General features: G+C 49.1%; 2 protein-coding genes across 8 annotated transcripts; one reads left to right on the top strand and one right to left on the bottom strand.

Moving 5' to 3' along the window:
• Positions 1-3,033: 3,033 nt before the first annotated feature.
• MIS12 (MIS12 kinetochore complex component) lies at positions 3,034-8,918 on the bottom strand. 3 transcript variants are annotated; one of them, XM_072821621.1, is made up of 2 exons: positions 8,763-8,918; positions 3,034-5,358 (listed from the first exon to the last, which is right to left on the bottom strand). In XM_072821621.1, exon 2 carries the CDS (start codon positions 5,316-5,318, stop codon positions 4,698-4,700), a length of 621 nt encoding a protein of 206 aa, XP_072677722.1. In that variant the 5' UTR covers positions 5,319-5,358; positions 8,763-8,918; the 3' UTR covers positions 3,034-4,697. The 3 variants fall into 3 exon arrangements, with proteins under 3 accessions (XP_072677722.1, XP_072677721.1, XP_072677723.1); XM_072821620.1 differs by lacking the exon at positions 8,763-8,918 and adding an exon at positions 8,483-8,641; XM_072821622.1 differs by lacking the exon at positions 8,763-8,918 and adding an exon at positions 8,022-8,156.
• Positions 8,919-9,178: 260 nt separating this feature from the next.
• On the top strand, positions 9,179-20,359 carry DERL2 (derlin 2). Of its 5 annotated transcripts, none has more exons than XM_072821615.1 (8): positions 9,179-9,343; positions 10,015-10,077; positions 12,226-12,299; positions 13,408-13,501; positions 14,621-14,816; positions 15,078-15,168; positions 16,889-17,053; positions 19,839-20,359. In XM_072821615.1, exons 1-8 carry the CDS (start codon positions 9,251-9,253, stop codon positions 19,942-19,944), a joined length of 882 nt encoding a protein of 293 aa, XP_072677716.1. In that variant the 5' UTR covers positions 9,179-9,250; the 3' UTR covers positions 19,945-20,359. The 5 variants fall into 5 exon arrangements, with proteins under 5 accessions (XP_072677716.1, XP_072677715.1, XP_072677718.1 ...); XM_072821614.1 differs by having other exon boundaries at positions 9,184-9,343; positions 10,012-10,077; XM_072821617.1 differs by lacking the exon at positions 16,889-17,053 and having other exon boundaries at positions 9,184-9,343; positions 10,012-10,077.
• Positions 20,360-20,363: the final 4 nt, after the last annotated feature.

The following is a 20,363-nucleotide window of genomic DNA, read 5'->3' as shown; positions in this document are numbered from 1 at the left end:
GATATCAGGGTCCTGGGATTGAGTCCCACACTGGGCTCCCTGCTCAGTGGGGAGTCTGCTTCTCCCCCTCCCTTTGTTCATTCTCTCAAATAAATAAATATCTAAATATCTAAATATACATACAGCCTCTCCACTCAAGTGCTAATGGACATCTTTTCAGGGTTCAACCATAAAAACAAATAGGCCCATTTTGGGGGTCAATTTGCCATGTTGCTCAAAAATCAAATCCTAAAGAGGGTCTTACTGACCTGGCTAGGATCATGTGCCCACCTTTGGCTGGAAGGCGGAAGGGATAACTTAAGATACGATGCAATAGGAAAGAAAGTTTTCCAAAGGAAAGCTGGAGTCACCAAAACCATGGAGGGTGGGCAGGCAAAAATAACTAGGCATCCCGTAAAGTGACTCTTAGCAGATCACAAATGATGGCAGGAAAGACAACTTTTGGGGGAAACTTTTCCCATTATGTATTGAGCTGTCAGGGGTCAGCAGGTATATGGGGGCAGTGAACAGTGGTTTCTGGATACCATGGCATAGTTCGGAAGTCTATGTTGGGGGACACAGTTGGAATCTAGCCGTGTGGAACAGTGGAATCTCAAACTGGAAGAATGAATGGATCCATTTTTTAAAAGATTTTATTTATTTGAGAGAGAGAGAAAGAGCGCACAAGCATGGGGAGGGATGAACAGTGGGGAGGAGCAGAGGGAGAGGAAGAAGCAGCTCTGCACTGAGCAGGGAGCCCGACACGGGGCTCCATCCCAGGACCCCCAGATCACGACCCAAGCCGAAGGCAGATGCTCCACTGACTGAGCCAGCCAGGCGCCCCTAGAGCACATACTCATTATTTTTACCAACATTGCTGAGATATAATTCACATAACACAGAACTCATTCATTTACTATATCCACAGAGTTGCACAGCCATCACCATCATCAATATTGGGATATTTCATTACCCTGAAAAGAAACCCTTCACCCCTTACCCATCTCCTTCCAACTCCAGCCCCGCTCCCATCCCTGGGCTGCCATTAATCCACTTCCTGTCTCTGGATTTGTCCCATCTGCACGTTTCCCATACGTGGAATCATACAGTACATGAGTGCGTGGCCCTTTGTGACCAGCTCCTTTCACTTACTACATTTCCGAGGTTCACCTGTCACAGCATGTAGTAGCTTCAGTTGTACTGCTGAAGTGTCCCATTGCATGGATATACCACATTTCATGTATCCATCCATTTGTTTGGTTCATTTGGGTTTTTTCTGCTCTATGGCTACTATGAATAATGCTGCCGTGAACATTCACATACAATCTTGTGTGCACGGACTGAGTGCAGAAGAATCTCTTACACAGTAGTCCCCTAGAATCCTGTTTGTTTCTAGAAGGTTGGTAGTCACAGGAGTGCTGATGATACTGACTCTATACGGGCCCTCTGTCTCGTTCACGTTCATGCCATGACCTGTCTTGGGGCTATATGTTTCAGGTCCCTTGGAGATTAACACACCTGCACTAGAAATGCCCACCCAGGCCAGGATGGGGGCAGGTGGGTTTCAACCTCCCTTGAATCTGTTAACAATAAGAGTCCTTCCCTTGCCGATGCAGCAACGGTGCCACGAGATCCAGTTCAAGGCTAGCTGTCAACGGGGTGGATGCCAGTCCTCTGAGTTGCATGTGAACCTCTGATGTCATACCACTGCCCTCTGCGCATCCCCTCGCTCTGTAAACATCTATGGACCGGGGACCGGACTTGGTGGAGTGTAACTGCTGGGTGGCCGACCTCTCTCATCCTGTGGCAGGAAGTTGCCCTAAACTGTGTTAACTGTGTGGCTGTTTCCTGGTCTCAAAGTGCCTTCTCAGACTGGGGAACACTCTAGTCCCTTCCCCACCTTCTAACTACATTGATATTGGCTCTTTACTTTTTGGAAACGCCATGCCCAGCAGTCTGCCTACCAGTGGCCTGCACTACAGCAGCAGGATGGGGGCACAGGGAGGGGAATATACAGGCCTGAGTCTGGGGAATCCAAGGTTGGTATTACAAAGTCAAAGGCTCTGACCCCGAGGTGAGGAGAAAACTGGTGAGGCCGATGCTGGAGGGAATGGCACCTTGAGGCAGCGTGGATAACCAAGAGATTATTATCCAGACTTCTCATTTTTTGTGGGAGGAATTTAATTATTAGAGGATGACTGGGTCAAGTAGATTAATCTGTTCCTGTGGAGACACCCCCATGACAAACAGTATCAATATCCACCAGTTACCAAGCACTCACTCAACATGAGATGAACTCCTGAGTTTTTTTTTTTTTTTTTTTTTTTTAAGCTGGGTGTGGAGCCTGATGCAGGGCTCAAACTCACGACCCTGAGATCAAGACATAAGCTGGAATCCGGAGTCGAACGCATAACCACCTGAGCCCCCAGGCATCCCTGAACTCCTTGAGCTCTAGACGCTGTGGACTTTATCCTCCTGTCCAGATCACGTCCGTATTTTAAGTGCTCTCAGACAAATCGTATTATTATTATTGCATCTGTGAGGCCAAGCAGGTGTCAGCTGTTTCCTAGGCAAGCGGCCCACCTCCTCGTGTGTATGAATACTCTAATATCTGGGTTTAATCAGGTCTATGAGTAAACATGTCACAAACCTAGGCACTCAAAAGAACAGAAATGCATTCTCCCCTGCTCTGGAGGCCAGAAATCCAAAACAAGGGTGTCACACACCCCCACCCCACAAGTGCCTTGCAGGAAAGGTCTTTGCTTCTTCCAGCTGGTGGTGGCTGCTGGCGCCCCCAGGCGCATGACCCCGTCACTCCCACCGGCCTCTAGGATTATACTAGGTCCTCCTCTTCCATCTCAGATCTCTTGCCTTTTTCTAGTGAAAACACTGGTCACTGGATTTAGGGCCCACCCAGATAGTTCACAAGACTCCCCTTATCTCTACATCCTGAACATAATTATTCTTTTCCCAGATAAGGAACAATGACAGGTTCCAGGAATCAGGACATGGATGTATCTTTGGGGGAATCACCATTTAACGCTCTATACTAGATTTATTTTTTAAGATTTATTTATTTTATGGAGAGTATGCATGCACACACGTGTGAGCAGGGAGGGGGCAGAGGGAGAGAGAATCTCCAAGGAGACTCTCCATCGAGTGCGGATCCTGACTCAGGGCTCGATCCCACAACCCTGAGATCATGACCTGAGCTGAAACCAAGAGCTCAACACTCAACCGACTGAGCCACCCAGAGGCCCCTCTATACTAGGAAATGTTAAATAAGCTACAAACATGGTGCCTGGCTGGCTCAGTTGATGGAGTATGCGATATTTTTAAGATTTTCTTTATTTTATTTATTTATTCATGAGAGACACACAGAGAAAGGCAGAGACACAGGCAGAGGGAGAAGTAGGCTCCCTCCAGGAGCCCAATGCGGGACTAGATCCCAGGACCCCAGGATCACGCCCTGAGCCGAAGGCAGATGCTCAACCACTGAGCCACCCAGGCATCCTGGAATATACAACTCTTGATCTCAGGGTCATGAGTTCAAGCCCCACCTTGGGCGTAGAGATTACTTAAAATAATAACAGCAGATTGAAAACGAAAGCCTTTACAATATATATATCTCACGTACAGGATTGGAAAAAAAGACTCTTTGATAATAAACAGATTCCAGGTGAATACAGGCATCTTAAATCTATGAATATTTAATTCCAAGTATTAATGCCCTGAGCTACTCTTCTACATAAAGGAGAAACTCGAAATCCTGTTCTTTTGGAAGACATGGAAAGTAAGCAACACTGTAGGAGCAGCTACTGCTATTCTGCTCTTTTTATGGGTGATATAACACTTCACATGGATTAATTTCAGAAGAAAATATTAGATTCCACTAAATCCAAGCACGAGGCAGCTAAAATTTCCCACTGTGGGCACTAAATATTTGATGCGTAGGAGTATGAATAAGTAAGTTAAAAATATTAGGGACAAGGCAAAACTAAAGTATGGGAGGAAAATGACATAAATACCTAGTGGTCAGTTCAGATACTTTGCTCCCGGCTGTTCTAGGCTTGTCCCTCCACTCCAGCTACACTTGCCTCTTCTGTGTCCATGGTCTTCCCCAACCAGGCTCCCACAGAGCAAACAGCTCCACATCTCCAACACCATGATCACAGAAAGCATTTATTTTAGGAACGAAAACAACTTCTCTCTTTACTAAGGATCACACAGGTGGTGTTTCTCTATTTGCTTCTTCCCATCGGCTAATTTGCTGTGTAAGGCAATTCGTGGACGAGAGCAGGCCACAGGTGCCAGCACCCATCCAGCCATGCAGTGGCTGGTTCCTAATGAAGCTGCCCACTTAACCTTTTTCTCATTTGTTCGCATCCAAAGAATAAGTCAGAAGGATCAAGGTTACAAGGAGCCCCTGATCAAGGAACTGCTTTTACAGATCTCTCTGCAGTCCTGGTGCCCGGTGACATGCTGCTGGACCAGGAACCCCTTCCCACCTGTGAGAGGTCTCTAGGGAACATGGGCTCCAAGGATTAGTTCAAGGTAGTGTAGATGCCCTAGCAGAGTGGGGCCAGACAGAGGGAAGTGCAGAGTACAAGAAAGAGCCAATAAATGAAATCCCATAAGACATTCAGTTCACCAGAATATCATTCACATCAATCCCTTCCTATTCTACTTTCTGACAGGTTCCTGTCACTACTTAGAAATTACAGTATTTTCATTCTCTTGCCTTCCCGTTCCACAGTGTCCCTAATAGTCTGTAGTTTTCTGGAGTTCTGGACCATGAACACCAGGCTTTCCCTAAAATCACTAGTCCCGTGATCTCGGCCAGCATTTTCGAGTTCATCAAACAAAACAAGTGTCTGCTTAAGTTGGGCCTGCATAATTTTTTGTTCCTCTAATTCTGCGAGAAGGGCCTGCTTAGTGCCTAATTCAGTCTTATACTTCTCCTGTAACTGTTCAATTTCCTCCTGGAGGAGCCGGAACTCTTCCTCACTACAAGGATGCAGCTCCTGGGGTTTGTCTTCCGGAAGCAAAATGTTTGGGGGAATGCGCAGAATCAACTGTAAAAACAGCTGCTCCATTTTGCCAAAAAGGTTATCGAAACGTCCCTTCATGAAGCCGAGGAATTTCTCTGTGCATTTACGAACCTGGACGGGGCTGATCTCACAGCCTGGGAGGTCACCTAGCTTTTTCAGAATGACCTGTTCGACGGCCTGCATCACTTCAAACAGGTAGTCTTGAAATGCAATGTAGATTCTCAGCATGCAGGTTTGCGGTGTGAAGCCGAAGAACTGGGCCTCGTAGGTCATCGGATCCACAGACATCTTGGCTTATTTTGTTTGGTTAATTCTGACTATGAAAAATCTGCAAACGTAAAGAAAGAAAAAAATTCATTTGGATAAGAAATCAGCTGATGAAAGCGACAATTCCTATATTGCAAAGAGCCAGGAAGCCAGCAAACAAAACCCAAGGCACATGTGTTCCCCAATGCCTGACACTCCCTGCAGCCCTGCTCGTCCCATAGGCAACAAACCCCTGGCTCTCTGGCGCTTTCCCTCACCTCTCATCAGACAGGGCTCTGGCCCAGGGCTCAGACTCCTGAACTGCTACAGTCCCAGATGACTTTCATGGCATTTGGACTCAAGCAACGCCCAAGAGACTAGGTTTCTGGAGTTTCAGCGGCCTTTGTCTCCACTCTTCTGGCCACCGTGGCTACTGCTAGTTGCAACCTCTCCCCAGGTGCTCCTACTTTTTGACCACAACCTCATATGCTCTTCTTCCACCTTAGCCGTCAGGACTCTCAGCCCTGGGATCCTCTTCCTTATAGTCCCTCCCGCTTCACTTCCTTCCCTTCCCACCAGGCTCCCTGATCCCACACTCCAACCACACTAACACCAACGTCCTGTGCTCCTTATCCTTCCCACCTCACCGCCTGAAAAAGCCCCAATGGCAGGCTGAGTAAGTTTCCTGTCAGCTTTACAACCATGACCTGTTTTTTCAAGCATCATCATCTAGAAAGATGGCACTCTGATCCCTCCTTGACACTGCAGGACCTTAACCAAGGCACCCTTTTCTGAGCTGTACCAATACGCTTATCCTAGAAATAAGAGATGGTCCATTATTCCTTCAGATAAAGACAATTAGCTAAAAACAAATGGCTATCTCAGTCACCAGGTGAATTTAGGATAATCTTTATGAAAGAACTTAAAGTAAATGGTTCAGTCAAATCTTACGGGATGGCAGAATTTGTACGTATGTGATAGCTAACAACTAGGTGTAACTGCTTGGCTATGAAAATAGGGTCGAATTCCTTCCTGTCCTTTTCATCTCATCCACAGGTGACCTCCGATGCCCTGCCATCTGGACATGCATACTCAGTAATAAAACTGCTTTCTTTTCCATGTCTTAGAAAAGGATTCTGTGGTTGGCAGGATCTTCATTCCCTCCCACTCCCCTGTGCCTACCTTCAGGATCAAGCTCAAACTCTGTCAACATGGCTTACAAGTGCCTTCATCATCTGACCTTTACCAACCAGTCTCCCTGTTCAAGGACCGCAGGTGGGCGTCACTGAGTTGATACTTCCCATTTCACGGCACTATTTTAGGTACCTTTCTTATTCTCCCATCTTTTATCTCCCATACAAACCCACTCTGGCATTTTAATAGGTATCTTTTCAATCCAAATTTAATTCATTCCAGATATGTTGTAGACATTCTTAAAAACAGCTTTGTATGTAGCTGTTTATACTTGTATGTTTGTAATCCCTACACTGCTCCTGACATACTCCCTCAACTTTATCATACACACACACACACACACACACACACACACACACGCCACACTCGGCATGTCTTCTTGTGACGGACACCTAGTTTGCTCTTAGCACTTCCTACCAGAAATAGCGTCACGAACACTCTCCCATGTCTCCTCAGAGACATACACGCATGTTATTTACAGAGGCAAGTAACTGCTGGGCCGTGCAGCTGATTCATAATGTGATTTTACCAAATACTGTGAAATGTTCTCTAGAACACCTGGGGGGAGGAGGCAGGTTAGGCTGACACTCCCCCTGGCAGAATATGAAAATTTCTTATGTCTTCACTAATACTGGACATTCAATATTCTAATTTTTGCTAATCTGATAGGTGTAAATTTGTTTTAGGGTGTTGCTTTTTGAAAACCAAAACTGGGGCGCCTGGGTGGCTCCATCCGTTAGGCGTCCAACTCTTCACTTTGGCTCAGTCATGATCTCAGGGTTGTGAGACTGAGCTCCGAGTTAGGCTCCATACCCAGTGGATTTTCTCTCTTCCTCTGTCCCTCCCTGTAAACCCTCTGTGCATTCATGCTCTCTCTTAAAAATAAAATTAAGTTATGAGAACTTATTTATAAAAAAATAAAGAAAACCACAGCCAACTAGCCCACACACAGGCTGGACACAGAGGGCTGAAACCACACTCTCCTGTCCCACCTAACATACTGTGGACATCGGCCTGACTTTATCACTCTGGGAGACCAGAGTACTTTCATTGTCCAAAGGGATCAACTCTTCCACGGAAAGCATGGATGATGTGCATGGACCCTGAGATTCAGAAACCCCTGCCTCAATTGTTTCTACCAATCCTGGACTGTGAGTGCAGGACTCCCACCCAGCCCTTATGGAGCCCTATATGGAGAGCTCCACTTCAATCCACACTTGCAATTCTCAACCTCCCCTCTTGCCCTTGTCCCTTGGAGAGCCTGCCAAAGCTCCTGGAGGTGTCCTCTACTGGGACAAGGAATACATTCAGAACGGATTTACCAATGGGTTGTGCAGGTGATATTTGGGGAGTGGGAAGAACTTTTTCTAAATTTACTTTTTAAGTAAACTCTACACCCAGCATGGGATTCTAACACCCCCCCGCCCCCCAGGCAAAGCTATTTCAACATGGATCTCTCTGATTACAGGGAAGGTCCAGCACCTCTCCCTCCAGCCAAGTATCTGCTCTCCCCAGCCCTCTGCTTGCATCCTTCCTAGTCCACCACCCTACCTGATGGTCACTCCCTGTTCCAAAGATCCTCAGTGCGTCCTAATAACCGAGCGAACGAAGCCTGACACTCTCCACCTTGCCTGCGGGGACGAGCTACCTTCCTTCCGGGTGACGGTTCTTGCTCCCTCAAGGACAGACGCTGTGAGGAGCACCCGCACCTGCACCTCCGAGGGCCCCTGGCAGCCCAGCCGCTCTCGACTCCCCCCAGCGCAACCCCCCGCCCTCCGAGCAGGACCTCCCCCTCGAAGGGCCTTCCCCTCGCCAGCAGGCCTCCGCCAGCGCCCCCGCACCTGGGCCTACCTTCCCTGCCAGGCCTCCCCACCATCGTTCCTCCGCCAGCGACTCTCCCCCAGGACCCCCACATACCGAGGCCTCCCCGCCAGCGCCCCCTGACCCGGGCCTTCTTCCCCAGGAGGGCCACCCCTGCCTGCGCCCCCGACCTGCCCCCCCACTCCCCATACCTAGGATTCCCCATCAGGGCCCCCCTCCAGGACAGGTACGCCATCTCCCCGCGACGCCGACCGGGTTCTTCTTCGGGACCCCCACCTCAGCCACGCCTCGCGGAGGCCACTTCCGGCGCGGCGCCAGCTCCCGTCGGGCCCCGCGGCCCCGCGCCAGCCAGGAGCTCGGCGAAGGCGGCGCGCGGCCCGCACGGCGGGCGCCCGGCGACGGTGCCGAGCGCGGCCGCTTCTGTCGCCTCCCCCCTGCCCCGAGAAGGAGATGCGGCTCCGCGGCCCTTACCCGAGCGGGCGCGAGGGCGACGACACCAACCGCGCACCGGCTTCCCGCCACCGCCTTTAAACCAGCGCCTGCAGCTGCGGAGAGGCGGGGCCGCTGGCTTCCCGGATGCCGACCGAATCCGGCCCCAGCGAACAAGGGCCCGGGCGGGACGGCGTCGTGCTCCTGATTGGCCGGTCGCGCGCGGCCGCCTCGCTGGGCGACGCCGAAGGGGCCGGGCGGGAAAGCCAGCTGTGGCCGGCGGGGATTGGCCAAGGGCGGGGGACTGACACGCCTCTCCCTGACGTCGTGGGCTGGTGGGTAGGGCGGCCGGGCGGGGCCCCGCGGAGGCGCAACTCGTGATTGGTCGGCGCGCTTTGCCGAGGGCTCCGGCGATTGGCGGCTGGCCGTCTGCGCGGCGCTGATTGGGCGACAGCCCGCTCTGGTCCCGCCCCGCCGCCGGGGCTGACTGGCGGAAGGGGAAGTGGGGGGGGCCGGCGGCGGTGGGGAAGATGGCGTACCAGAGCCTCCGGCTGGAGTACCTGCAGATCCCGCCGGTCAGCCGCGCCTACACCACCGCCTGCGTCCTCACCACCGCCGCTGTGGTGAGCAGCTGCAGCGCCAGCTTCTGTCTGTCCGCGCTACAGACCTCGGGAGGCGGGGGTTGGAGCCTCGGAGGAGCTCCCGAGGGGTTGGTCCCAGGAGTGGGTGGAGGCGTCCGGGGCTGGCTCTGGAGGGGTTCCGGGTGGCCTGTCCAGCGAGCCGGCGAGGGAGTGTTGCCCCAGGACGGGGTGCAGGGTCAGGGCTGCAGGCGGGTGTCCGAGAGAGAAGGGTGGACCTGGAGCAGGTCGGAGCTGCGGGCGAGGGGCAAGTGGTCCTGGGGGGCGGGGGGGGGCTTAGGGAGGCTGGAAGCTGCCGGGAGGGCAGAGCCTGGGGGGACGCCGTGGGGGAGCTCCCGGTGAGCTGTGTGGCTTGGCCCAGCCGCTCCAGGCGGCGCCTAGGTGATGGGCAGCTGCCCCCGGGTCCAGGGCAGCCCCACCAGCCCGCCCTGCCCTCAGGTCAACCCCAGCTATCGCCACAGGAGACAGTTTGATTTCTTTGTTAGGTAGCGGGGTGCAGGGAGTGGTCGCGTTTGTACAGGACTCTGTACCGATCCCCTCCTCCCGCCTAAGAGGAAAGCCTCAGAGGGCTTGGCAGGAGTGAGACGGGGACGTGGTGGGACTTGTTTCTTGCTGTACTCGCTTTAAGCAGCTTTTTTTTTTTTTTTTTCCAGCAGTTGGAATTGATCACCCCTTTCCAATTGTACTTCAATCCTGAGTTAATCTTTAAACACTTCCAAGTAAGTGGTCGTCACAGCCACGTTTCACGTGCCAGTGGTTAAACTTGGTTGGTTTGAGGGTTGTTTTTTTTTTATACTTGTTGATAGCAGATCCTCCGCCTTCTTGTCAAAACAAGAATCCAGTGGGAATATTTGATTGTGAGTCTTGATGTGGGGCTGGGAGGGTGGTAATAAAGCCGTGGTTCTCCATCCTGATTGGGTTTCAGAGTCACCTAGGGACTGTTTAAGACATTCTCAGGTTCCTCATGTACCCAAATTGCAATCACCAAAGGTGATTTTTATTTGTAAAGTGCATGGTTTTGATTTGATGTGTCCAGTTCCTATATTTAGAAATTACTGCTTCAGGAATGCCTGGGAGGCTCAGGAACTTGAGCGTCTGCCTTCAGCTCAGGTCATGATCCCAGGGTTTAGGATCAAGCCCCGCATCAGGCTCTACACTCAGTGGGGAGTCTGGTTCTCCCTCTCCCTCTGCTGCTCCCTCTGCTTGTGCTCTGTCTCTCAAATAAATAAGTAAAATCTTAAATAAAAAAAAAGAAACAGTAAATTACAGATTCAGAGTTAATATTGCAGTTTGAAAGGAGACTGACCAGCCCAGGGAGAGTCTGAGGGTCCCTGTGTTGCCCACTCACCACCTCGGTGTTATCTCCACGGCCCACTACAGAAACTCAACTCAGTGCTTTTATTTTTTTTTAAGATGTATTTATTGATTTTATGATAGATTGAGAGAGAGGCAGAGACACAGGAGGAGGGAGAAGCAGGCTCCATGCCGGGAGCCCGACGTGGGTCTTGATCCCAGGACTCCAGGATCACACCCTGGGCCAAAGGCAGGCGCCAAACCACTGAGCCACCCAGGGATCCCCTGCTAGTGCTTTTAAATTGATCCACCTTCCAGGGATCAGATGATAATAACAAAAGACCCAAAGACTGACTTCAACAATATGCCGGTTTGTGAGAACCCAGTAGGAGACTGTCCTCTCCTGTAGTTAGAATGCTAAAGGAGAAATGTCTTATGATCAGGTGGCCTGTAGCTGGCGTGGGACAAGGACCCAAGAGTCTGTCCTTTTCCTCTACACTTCCCTCTGCCTCAAGTGTGTGTCATTCACTTCACACCCTCTGAGCTCCAACTTTTGTGTAGCTTCACAGAGTCCCCCTCCTTGTGTCCCTCAGGGTATCTGCAAACACTGCTTTAGAGTATCTCTCGCTGTGTGCTTGCACTCATTTATACACTTGTCTCCGTGCTATGCTGGTAACTCTAATCCTGGCCTCAATTAGTGCATAGAACTGAATTATTTCAATCTTGTTCCCAATTCTGAAGAATTGAGTGATGCACAGAGAAGTCCTGCAGACTCTCGTCACTGCCTTTCTCCTTCACTACTCACCTGGCCTTGGCTAGGCGCTGTGGCTCTTCCAGGCCTTGCTTCCTGTTAACTTACTTGGTTCCATTTTGCCTGAGGTTAAACTCGGTGACACCAAGCATTCGCATTTGGAGCTGGGAGTTCCAGGTCTGGGTTCAGAGTCTCCTAGTTCAAGTTCCCCAGGGCAAGCCATTTGCAAGCTCTCCAAGTGTCTTGGGTTCTTCCTGTGGGACATGAGGATGGAAGTACCAGCCTGGGTCTCACAGGGTTATTAAGGTCACTCCAGAGCATAGACCATGGTGAAACATTGTAAAATGTGGAGCTCTGTCCCCTTGTGAGTAGTTGTTTTATCATGGGTGTGGATGTGTTGGGTAGGGAAACCTATACCAGGGTTTCCAACGTGACAAAAGGAGTCCTTGTATCTGCCAGTTAGACTAATTATTAGAGCATTAGATCTTTACTTGCAGGGAGTCGGCTCTTTATTTAGACTAGAACTTGGTTTTTTTGTTTTTTGTTTTTTTAAAGACAACGACAGTTTCAAAGTGTCTGTCCCATTATCCTTATTAGAAATTTTAGGAGCTGAGTGCTATCTTTCAGACTTCCAACTAGAAGTAGCACAAAAATCCAGGGTCAGATCGAGTGTGCCCTGCTTTTTGGTTCAGATTATACGATCACTTATTCATGGCCTTACAACCATTGCGACCCTAGGATATGTCCTCTGTCTTCCTGTGGCAATGTATCCTGGTGTATTTTACCTAATCTCTCTTTCTCTTGATTTTTTGTCTTTTAACAGATATGGAGGCTAATCACCAATTTCTTATTTTTTGGTCCAGTTGGATTCAATTTTTTATTTAACATGATTTTTCTGTATCCTTTATTAAGTGGGGGTTAGCATCAAAACTTGAGGTTTACGTAGGGAATACAATATAAGGTAAAGCTATCGATGCTGCTGTGTTTGTTACTCTCTTAACTGTGACTTCTGGGTACAGGCTCTGTGGGACACAGAGGAGTTGGTCAGAAAGTAGTATTTTAAAGGCATTCTGTTGGTCCCTACTTGTTCTAATGGGAGCTATCCAACCACAGAGTGATTACCTTTCTGCCCATAAGTCACTTACAAATTAGATCAAGGGAGAGGAAAAGTGGGTTAGTTGAGGCCTATTTACAAAATAACATCAGCAGGTGCCTGAATACGGTGATAAGCCCCAGAGCCTGGGTACAGGCATGAGGAGGGGGTTCACAAGGAACGGAGAACACGAGATATCCTTAGATCTTGGTTGCCAGTTCTGCTGGCTGGAAAGATGGTGCCCGACAGGCCACATGCCAGTTGTTGAAAGAGGGAATGAGATATACTCTGGTCAGGGGATGATTGGGGCCTCCAAACAGGACATTTGTCCTCCACCTGACCCTCTGGAGTGATAGAGGAGTTACGGCTCAGCTTGAGGGGGTAGGGGGGGCTTTGTTGGGGTTGCAGGACCCCTGCCCTAGGATGGAGTCCATGGGTCCCATGTGATACGTCATCCTGGTAAGTTTCTCAGAGTGAAGTATTTTCATCATGCTGCATCCTTGTTGGCCAAGGTACAGAAGTGCCAAGTCACACGAGGCTTCTTGCCGGGCGTGTCTTCCAAGTCAGGTTGTGAAAAAGCATGGGTGGTACAGGTCACGTGGGGCTGAGCGTGGGAAAGACGACCCATGTTTGGAAAGGTTTCCTGAGTAGCTGCAAGCTTGTGTGTGCAGCGTCAGGCTCCTTCCCCAGCCAGGAGTGCTTTGTGCCATGGGCGGAGCCAGTCAGAGCTAGTCTTTGCCTTGCCCAAGGTGCCTGGTGGAAGGGAAGTAACTATACTCCCCGTGAACATGCCGAGGACGTGAAGGCTTGGCCTGGTCCAGGTGACACAGAGTCCAGGTGCAGCTCAGCAACACGTTAACTTTACTGTCTTCCTGATTGTGTGCTTAATGTTTTCTTAACTCGGCACTTAAGGTACCGCTACTGTCGAATGCTAGAAGAAGGCTCTTTCCGAGGTCGGACAGCAGACTTTGTATTTATGTTCCTTTTTGGTGGATTCTTAATGACTGTATCCTTCAACAAGTAGAGTGAATACAGGAAAACTTGCCAAATGCCCTGTGTCCTCCTACAGCTCTCCACCTGCCTTCCACGGCCCACTAGATAAGCTGAGCAGATACAGGTGGATTCCACACCATAGCTGCAGGCACTGTGGCTCTTTTACTTTCTGGGATGGCGTTCTGAGCCTCAAGCTGGGCCTCGCTGGGCCAGGAGCCTTTGTACCGAGAGCAAGTCAGAAGCAGTGTTAGCCCACGGGGGTCACCGTTTTACTACTTTAGGTTTATGACTGTCGATGTGCGTACGTTCTTTTTTTTATTTTTTTATTTATTTATCTATAGAGACACAGAGAGAGAAAGAGAGAGGCAGAGACACAGGCAGAGGGAGAAGCAAGCTCCATGCAGAGAGCCTGACATGGGACTCGATCCTGGGTCTCCAGGATCACGCCCTGGGCTGCAGGTGGCGCTAAACCGCTGCGCCACAGGGGCTGCCCACGTTTTTTTTTTTTTAGAGAGAGAGTTTGTCATGGGGGGAGGAGAGAGAATCTCAAGCAGGCTGCACGCCCAACACAGAGCCCAACGTGGGGCTGGATCCCACAACCGAGGTCATGGCCTGAGTCAAAACTGAGTCGGACGCTTAACACACAGCGCCACCCAGGCGTGCCCCTCCCAATGTGTGCTTTCGAACAAAGTTGGCAGACATTTATTCAGTCATTATCAAAACTGATAAATTATTATTTTTAACTATTGTCATGGGTGTAACAGCCTTGAACACAGTCCGTTCTGGGACAGTTTCTCCAGCTATCTTCACTCACCTCTTAAAGGTGCTAATGGTGAGTGAAACTTAACATAATTATTGACTGAGGAATTCCAATATTTCCCAAATAGTCAAGAACTTTGTGGAAATGGTATTAACTGGAAGCAGCTATGGTCCAGATGTGCTGGCCCACACAGATTTTTGCCTGGTTGCTCTGGGTAATTATTTTCAGGCTTTCCCCCCCCCCCCCCCTCAGATTAACTAGCTCGGGACTGCCCTACCTCAGACCTATGTTAGAGCCCAGCCCCCCCCCATCTTGCTCTGCCTTCCCTCTCACACTACTGAGGTTGATACTTTCCTTAATGCCATCTGCTAGCTTTTTGGTTTGTTTGTGAGCTTAGTTTTCCTGGGACAGGCCTTTACAATAATGCTTGTCTACGTATGGAGCCGAAGGAACCCGTATGTCCGCATGAACTTTTTTGGCCTTCTCAATTTCCAGGCGCCCTTTCTGCCCTGGGTGCTCATGGGCTTTTCCTTGTTGCTGGGGAACTCCATCATCGTGGACCTCTTGGGTAAGAACCTCATCGTGACTTTTTCTATTTGTTTTTACGTGTGAACTAGTCACCGCCGTTTTTCATGTCTGGCACTCACATACAGCTGTTCTGGGATTGTTTGATGGTTGCATGCTCAAAGATTACAATACCAGTTTTTAAATTGATTTTTAATAACCATAGTGACATTTCTTCCTAAATACACAGAATTTATGTTGGTAGATCCACTAGTAATCAAAATTTTCATCCTGCCCCTCATTCTTTATTTTTGGGCAACTCTAGGCATCGCAGTTGGACACATATATTTTTTCTTGGAAGATGTATTTCCCAATCAGCCTGGTGGAATAAGAATCCTGAAAACACCATCTATTTTGTGAGTATTGGACGCCAGGCTGCATTTTCCTTGCAGATAGCATGGGACAGGGTCTGTGTCTGCGTCTCCGTGGGGCTGCCGTAGGTCCTGGCACATGTGGTTCAGCTCTGTCAGTATTTGCAGATTGAACCATGGGCTGCAGTTGAGGAGCATTTGGGTTGGGTCAGAGCAGATGGTGCCAGGGTTGTGCAGGAGTGAGCTTAGGGTGTCCTGGGGATGACGTGGCATGCTGCCCGATGACCACCAGCCCCTCCTGCCCCAGGGAGGAGTCTGCTGGTTTCCACGTGAGCCACTGCCCAAGCTTACAGCACAACTGACACCAAGGAAGTTTCCAGTGGTGGGATTTCTGGCCTTCCAGGGAGTAGGAGAAGCAGGGCTCAGCAGTGAGGCGGACTAGAACCAGGTGTAGGGTACCCACTGACCAGCTGTGTGACTTTGAGAAAGTCTGTCTTCATCACGCACTGCGCATTCCGCATTCCTGAGAGTGAAGCTTTGACTTCTTTCTACCCCAGGACACTGTGTCCTTGAGACAGGGTCCATGGGAGGAGTCAAGCATGAGTTTTTATTATACAGGGTTGGGTGTGGAAGAGTCCAGCAAAACAAAGACCACTGAGCAGGAACACTGCCTCTCATTGTTGACCTTTTGATGCATATTCTTTCGTCTTACTGTATGTGTGCTTTTAAAAAATGTTCTTTTGTAACCATCTTTTCAATATGTCATAATCATTTTTCCATCCTAGAAGTAGGATTGCTGTTTTGGTTATTGACGAATCTCCATCGGAATGGATGCTCAGGTTTATGGTTCGACGGGCCACATAGAGTGGCTGTTTCCCCGCAGCCTTGTCAGACATGGGAGGGATTATTTACTTTTTCCTGGTTGACAGCTGTGAGGTGCTGTCTGGTTTTTATGACTTTTTTTTTTTTTTAATAGTTTCAGACTTACAGAAAATTACAAACCATTCAAAGGACTTTTTCCTCATAAGTGTTTGAAAGTAAGTTGTCGATCTAATTTCACCACCACCACCACCACCACACCCCCCCCCCCTTGTGTATTTTCCCTGAAGAAGGACATTTCCCTACGTAGTCAAAATCAGGAAAAACAGGACTCCTCAGACCGAAGCCTCTCCTGGCACTTGTCCCAGTCGGCGTCTCATGGGACAAGAGTCCAGCTCAGACTCGGGTGTCGCATTTCTTTGTCACGCCTCTTTGGGCCCTGCCAGTTTGGAGCAGCTCCTAAGTCTTTCCTGGACTCTGACAGTGACGTGTTTGACGGTTGTCATCCCCTCCCATAGAAGGGCCCGAAGATCTGGGTTTGTCTAGTGCTCCCTCACATTTAGGTCTCACGTGTTCGACAGGAGCATCAGAGAGGTGACCCGTGTCCTCCCTGCAGTGCTGACGGGTCTGTGGGTCTGCGTGTGCTGGATCCGTCAGACTGGCTGTCATGGCTCTGACGACTGGATTAAGGTCCATCATCAAGCTCCTTTTGTTCCTTTTGTGATGCTCTGTGGGAAGGCACCTTGAGATGGTCAGTAGCCTTTCTTGATCGCATTCCCGTCCTTTATGTCTACATGAGCGGCAATCCCTTGTCATTGTTGCTTTGATGCTCCTGCCCCAGGTTTGGCCAATGAGAACCCCTTCAAACTGGCTTCTAATTACTTTTCAACGTGTCCCCATCATTCTGTCTCTTCTTTAAGTAATTGATTATTTTCTGGCCAGACAGGATCTCCCAGGCTCCTCCTCTCCCTGATGCTGTTTCTGCAAGGTACTCTGGTTCCTTCCTAGTGGGGAGTGGTGCCTGGAAGTCAAGATGCGGGCACTGGGTGTGCTCATTGCTTGCGGAGTTACCGGACCGTGAACAGAGCGAGGGAAGTCTGCGTGCCTGTGGGTGTGTTTACATCTGCATTTGCATATCTGTGTTTTTTAAAAGCATGAGGTTCCTGACATCCCCAGCTCTAGGATGAGTCTATATGAATCTAGGTGTTTTTTCTTACTGTATTTTTTTCTCCAGTGTTTTATTATTGAAAATATCCAAACTCACAGAAAGTGGAAAAAATTATACAGTGATATCATTTACCCACCACAGATTCTGTGGTTATATTTTACTATTCTTGCCTTTTATACATCTCTCCATGCCTCTGTCCATCTTTCCATTCCAGTATCCTTAATTCTTTAAGTACTTGAGTGTGTATGTCACTGACTACACACTTTTTCTTTTTTTCCATACAAGAGAGTACACCTCTTAAGTGTGTTAACTAACGGGTTTTCATAAATGCACAAGCCTGTGTGACCCAAACTCCTATCAGGATGGAGTGTTGCATTACCCAGAAGGTTCTCTCCGTCAGTCTGTCAGTCCTTGCCCCATCCCCCAAGAAGCAATCACCAGGCTGATCTTGTAGCTCTGCTAGCTTCACGCGTGGAGTCCTCCAGGATGTGTGGGTAAACCCCTAGGTGTAAGGCCTCTTCCATTCACCGTCAGGGGATCAAGATTCATCCACATCGTGGCTCACAGCAGGGATCTGTTCCCCTTTCTACAGAGTAGCGTTTCACCAGGTGAATACTCCACCTCCTTTTCTACAGTTCCTTAATTCTCACTGGCAGGGAGGAACCTGATCTCCGTTGTCATTACTATCTTCACCTATTTAGTGAACCCCGAACATAGCCCGTCTTATTACTGCGCCCCCATCCCCCATGCGGATGCCTTCTTGTCCTGCTCTGCCTCACACCCACCAGGGTTGGCTGCCCTCTGATGGGGAGTGCCTGCTTGAGCCTACTCAGGCTTTGACACGCGGCACCAGGCCCCTCCACATGTGTGCGCCCTACACTGGGATGCCCCCCCCCAGCCCCATCCTGCCCTGGAGCCACCATGGCTCACTTCCTTGCACACCCACCCACTTTATTTTGTCCTGTTTGAGTTTGGAAAGTAGAAGCAATCTGGGTTTTGAACATGCTTTCTTTTAATTATTACTAAAGCAAACGTTTTCATGTTTTATTGGCCTTTTGGATTTCCTTTTTGAATTGCCTTTTCAGCCCTGTATTTTTCTACTGGGGTATGTTTGCTTTCATTGTTAGTTTTGTGAGAATTAAGGGAGCTCATGTTGAAGTATAGGTGCTGTTTCAGACCCCATGATAAAGTAGAAGTTTTCAGCTAATTTTGTCAGCTTCAGGCAAGTGTAATTAGAAATACGAATGCCCAGAGTGGATGCTGTTTTAATGGTCAATTCTCTTTTTTTTTTTTAAGATTTTATTTATTCATGAGAGACACAGAGAGGCAGAGACACAGGCAGAGGAAGAAGCAGGCTCCCAGCAGGGAGCCTGATGCGGGACTCGATCCCAGGACCCTAGGGTTACGACCTGAGCCGAAGGCAGATGCTCAACTGCTAAGTCACCCAGGTGTCTCTAATAATCAGTTCTCTAAGGAGAACTTGAATGGCCCTATAAAGGGATTTTTTTTTTTTTTTCATGAGAGGCACACAGAGAGAGGCAGAGACAACAGGGAGAGGGAGAAGCAGGCTCCATGCAGGGAGCCCAACGTGGGAATCGATCCCAGGTCCTATAAGGGGATTTTAAAAGTCTTTTGGACACTATCTTTTTCTATGATCTGTGTAATTTTTCTTGGAATGACTTGTGAACTTTTTAAAATTTCACTTGTGATAAAATATACATAACGTGCGCAGCCCGGGTGGCTCAGTGGTTTAGCACCACCTTCAGCCCAGGGCCTGCCTGATCCTGGAGACCCAGGATTGAGTCCCACGTCAGGCTCCCTACGTGGAGCCTGCTTCTCCCTCTGCCTGTGTCTCAGCCTGTTTCTCTCTCTGTGTCTCTCATGAATAAATAAATAAAATCTTTAAAAAAAGAAATACATAACGTAAACGAGCAGTTCCGTGGCAGTAAGTACTCTCAGTGTGTGCTTGTGCCACCGCCATCCATCTTTATAATGCTTGATGCAGCAGAAGTGAAACTGAGCTGAGTAACACCCCATCCCCAGCCCTTGGCAGGGGCAGTGCTTCTCTCTCTCTCTCTCTCTCTCTCTCTCTCTCTCTCTCTCTGTCTCTGTCTCGGTTCCTCATACACGAGGAATCACATTCTATTTGTCCTCCTAGGTCTGGCTTGTTTCACTCAACACAGCGTCCTCAGGGCTCATCCACATCCGAGCAGGTGTCAGAACCTCCTTCCTTTGTGAGGCTGACTACTATCCTATTGTGTGGATGGACCATCTCGGTGATCCGTCTGTCAGTGGGTACTGGGTGGTACCTTGGTTATGGGGAGACATTTGTGATATTTAGTGTGAATCAGGTTACAGAACAAATGTGTTATCTAACTTTCATAAAATTACATATATAAAAGTTCTGGAAGAATGATGACAGCATTAACAGGGATTATTCCTGAAGATTTAGGATGTTTGTATGTATTTTCTGTTTTCTCTGCAACTAATATGTGTTGCTTTCATAATAAAAAGAAAAAAAAAAACAAGAGATAAGAGTTAATATAAACATGAAATTATTTTTTTTTTAATATGAAATTATTATGACTTATCTGCACAGCGTGATGACTGTTTCCTTGGTGGGCAGCTATAGTGTCTGTCGTCAGAGGCCTGAGGGAAGTCTCTGGCCTTGCAGCACAGGACCCGGGGTGATTCTGGGCCTAAGTGATCTCTGTTCCCTGTCTTTCAGGAAGGCTATTTTTGATACACCAGACGAGGATCCAAATTACAATCCACTACCTGAAGAGCGGCCAGGAGGCTTTGCCTGGGGTGAGGGCCAGCGCCTCGGTGGTTAAAGCAACAGTGCCAATAATGAGACCCAGCTGGGAAGGACTCAGTGACATGCCCTTTGGGATTCTTTTATCCTTTGTGTTGCAAAAGTGCGGACACTTTTGACGGCTTGGCAGGTTTTAACTCCAGAAGCACTTTATGGAATGGTACACTAATGGATCCAGAAGACACTTGGAGCAGCCGGCCAGTGGCTCCTCACTACCCTGGCAGTGAAGGTATAATCTCTCCAAGCCAAACCACTGGAGAAACAAGTACCCTGCTGCCTCTGGCGAACAAGTACAGGAGTGCTTGAGTTCTGGGGTGTAAGGCAGAGCTTTCTCTTCCTCTTCTTCTTTGATAGACGAGGCCATGGTGTAAATGGAAGTTTCAGAGAGGACAAAATAAAACTGAATTCCATCTCTCTCTTCTCACTGAATCAAAGCTT

The sequence above is a fragment of the Canis lupus genome, chromosome 3 (assembly GCF_048164855.1).
Source record: "Canis lupus baileyi chromosome 3, mCanLup2.hap1, whole genome shotgun sequence".
NCBI classification, from domain to species: Eukaryota; Metazoa; Chordata; class Mammalia; order Carnivora; family Canidae; genus Canis; species Canis lupus.
Note: the sequence above shows the minus strand (reverse complement) of the source record. Positions and strands in the feature narration are given on the sequence as shown.

Coding starts and splice junctions, on each gene's coding strand:
- MIS12 (XM_072821621.1), bottom strand. CDS start 5,318: ATGTCTGTGGATCCGATGACCTACGAGGCCCAGTTCTTCGGCTTCACA.
- DERL2 (XM_072821614.1), top strand. CDS start 9,251: ATGGCGTACCAGAGCCTCCGGCTGGAGTACCTGCAGATCCCGCCGGTC. Junction 10,078..12,225: donor TAATCTTTAAACACTTCCAA/GTAAGTGGTCGT, acceptor GTCTTTTAACAG/ATATGGAGGCTAATCACCAA. Junction 12,300..13,407: donor TTATTTAACATGATTTTTCT/GTATCCTTTATT, acceptor TCGGCACTTAAG/GTACCGCTACTGTCGAATGC.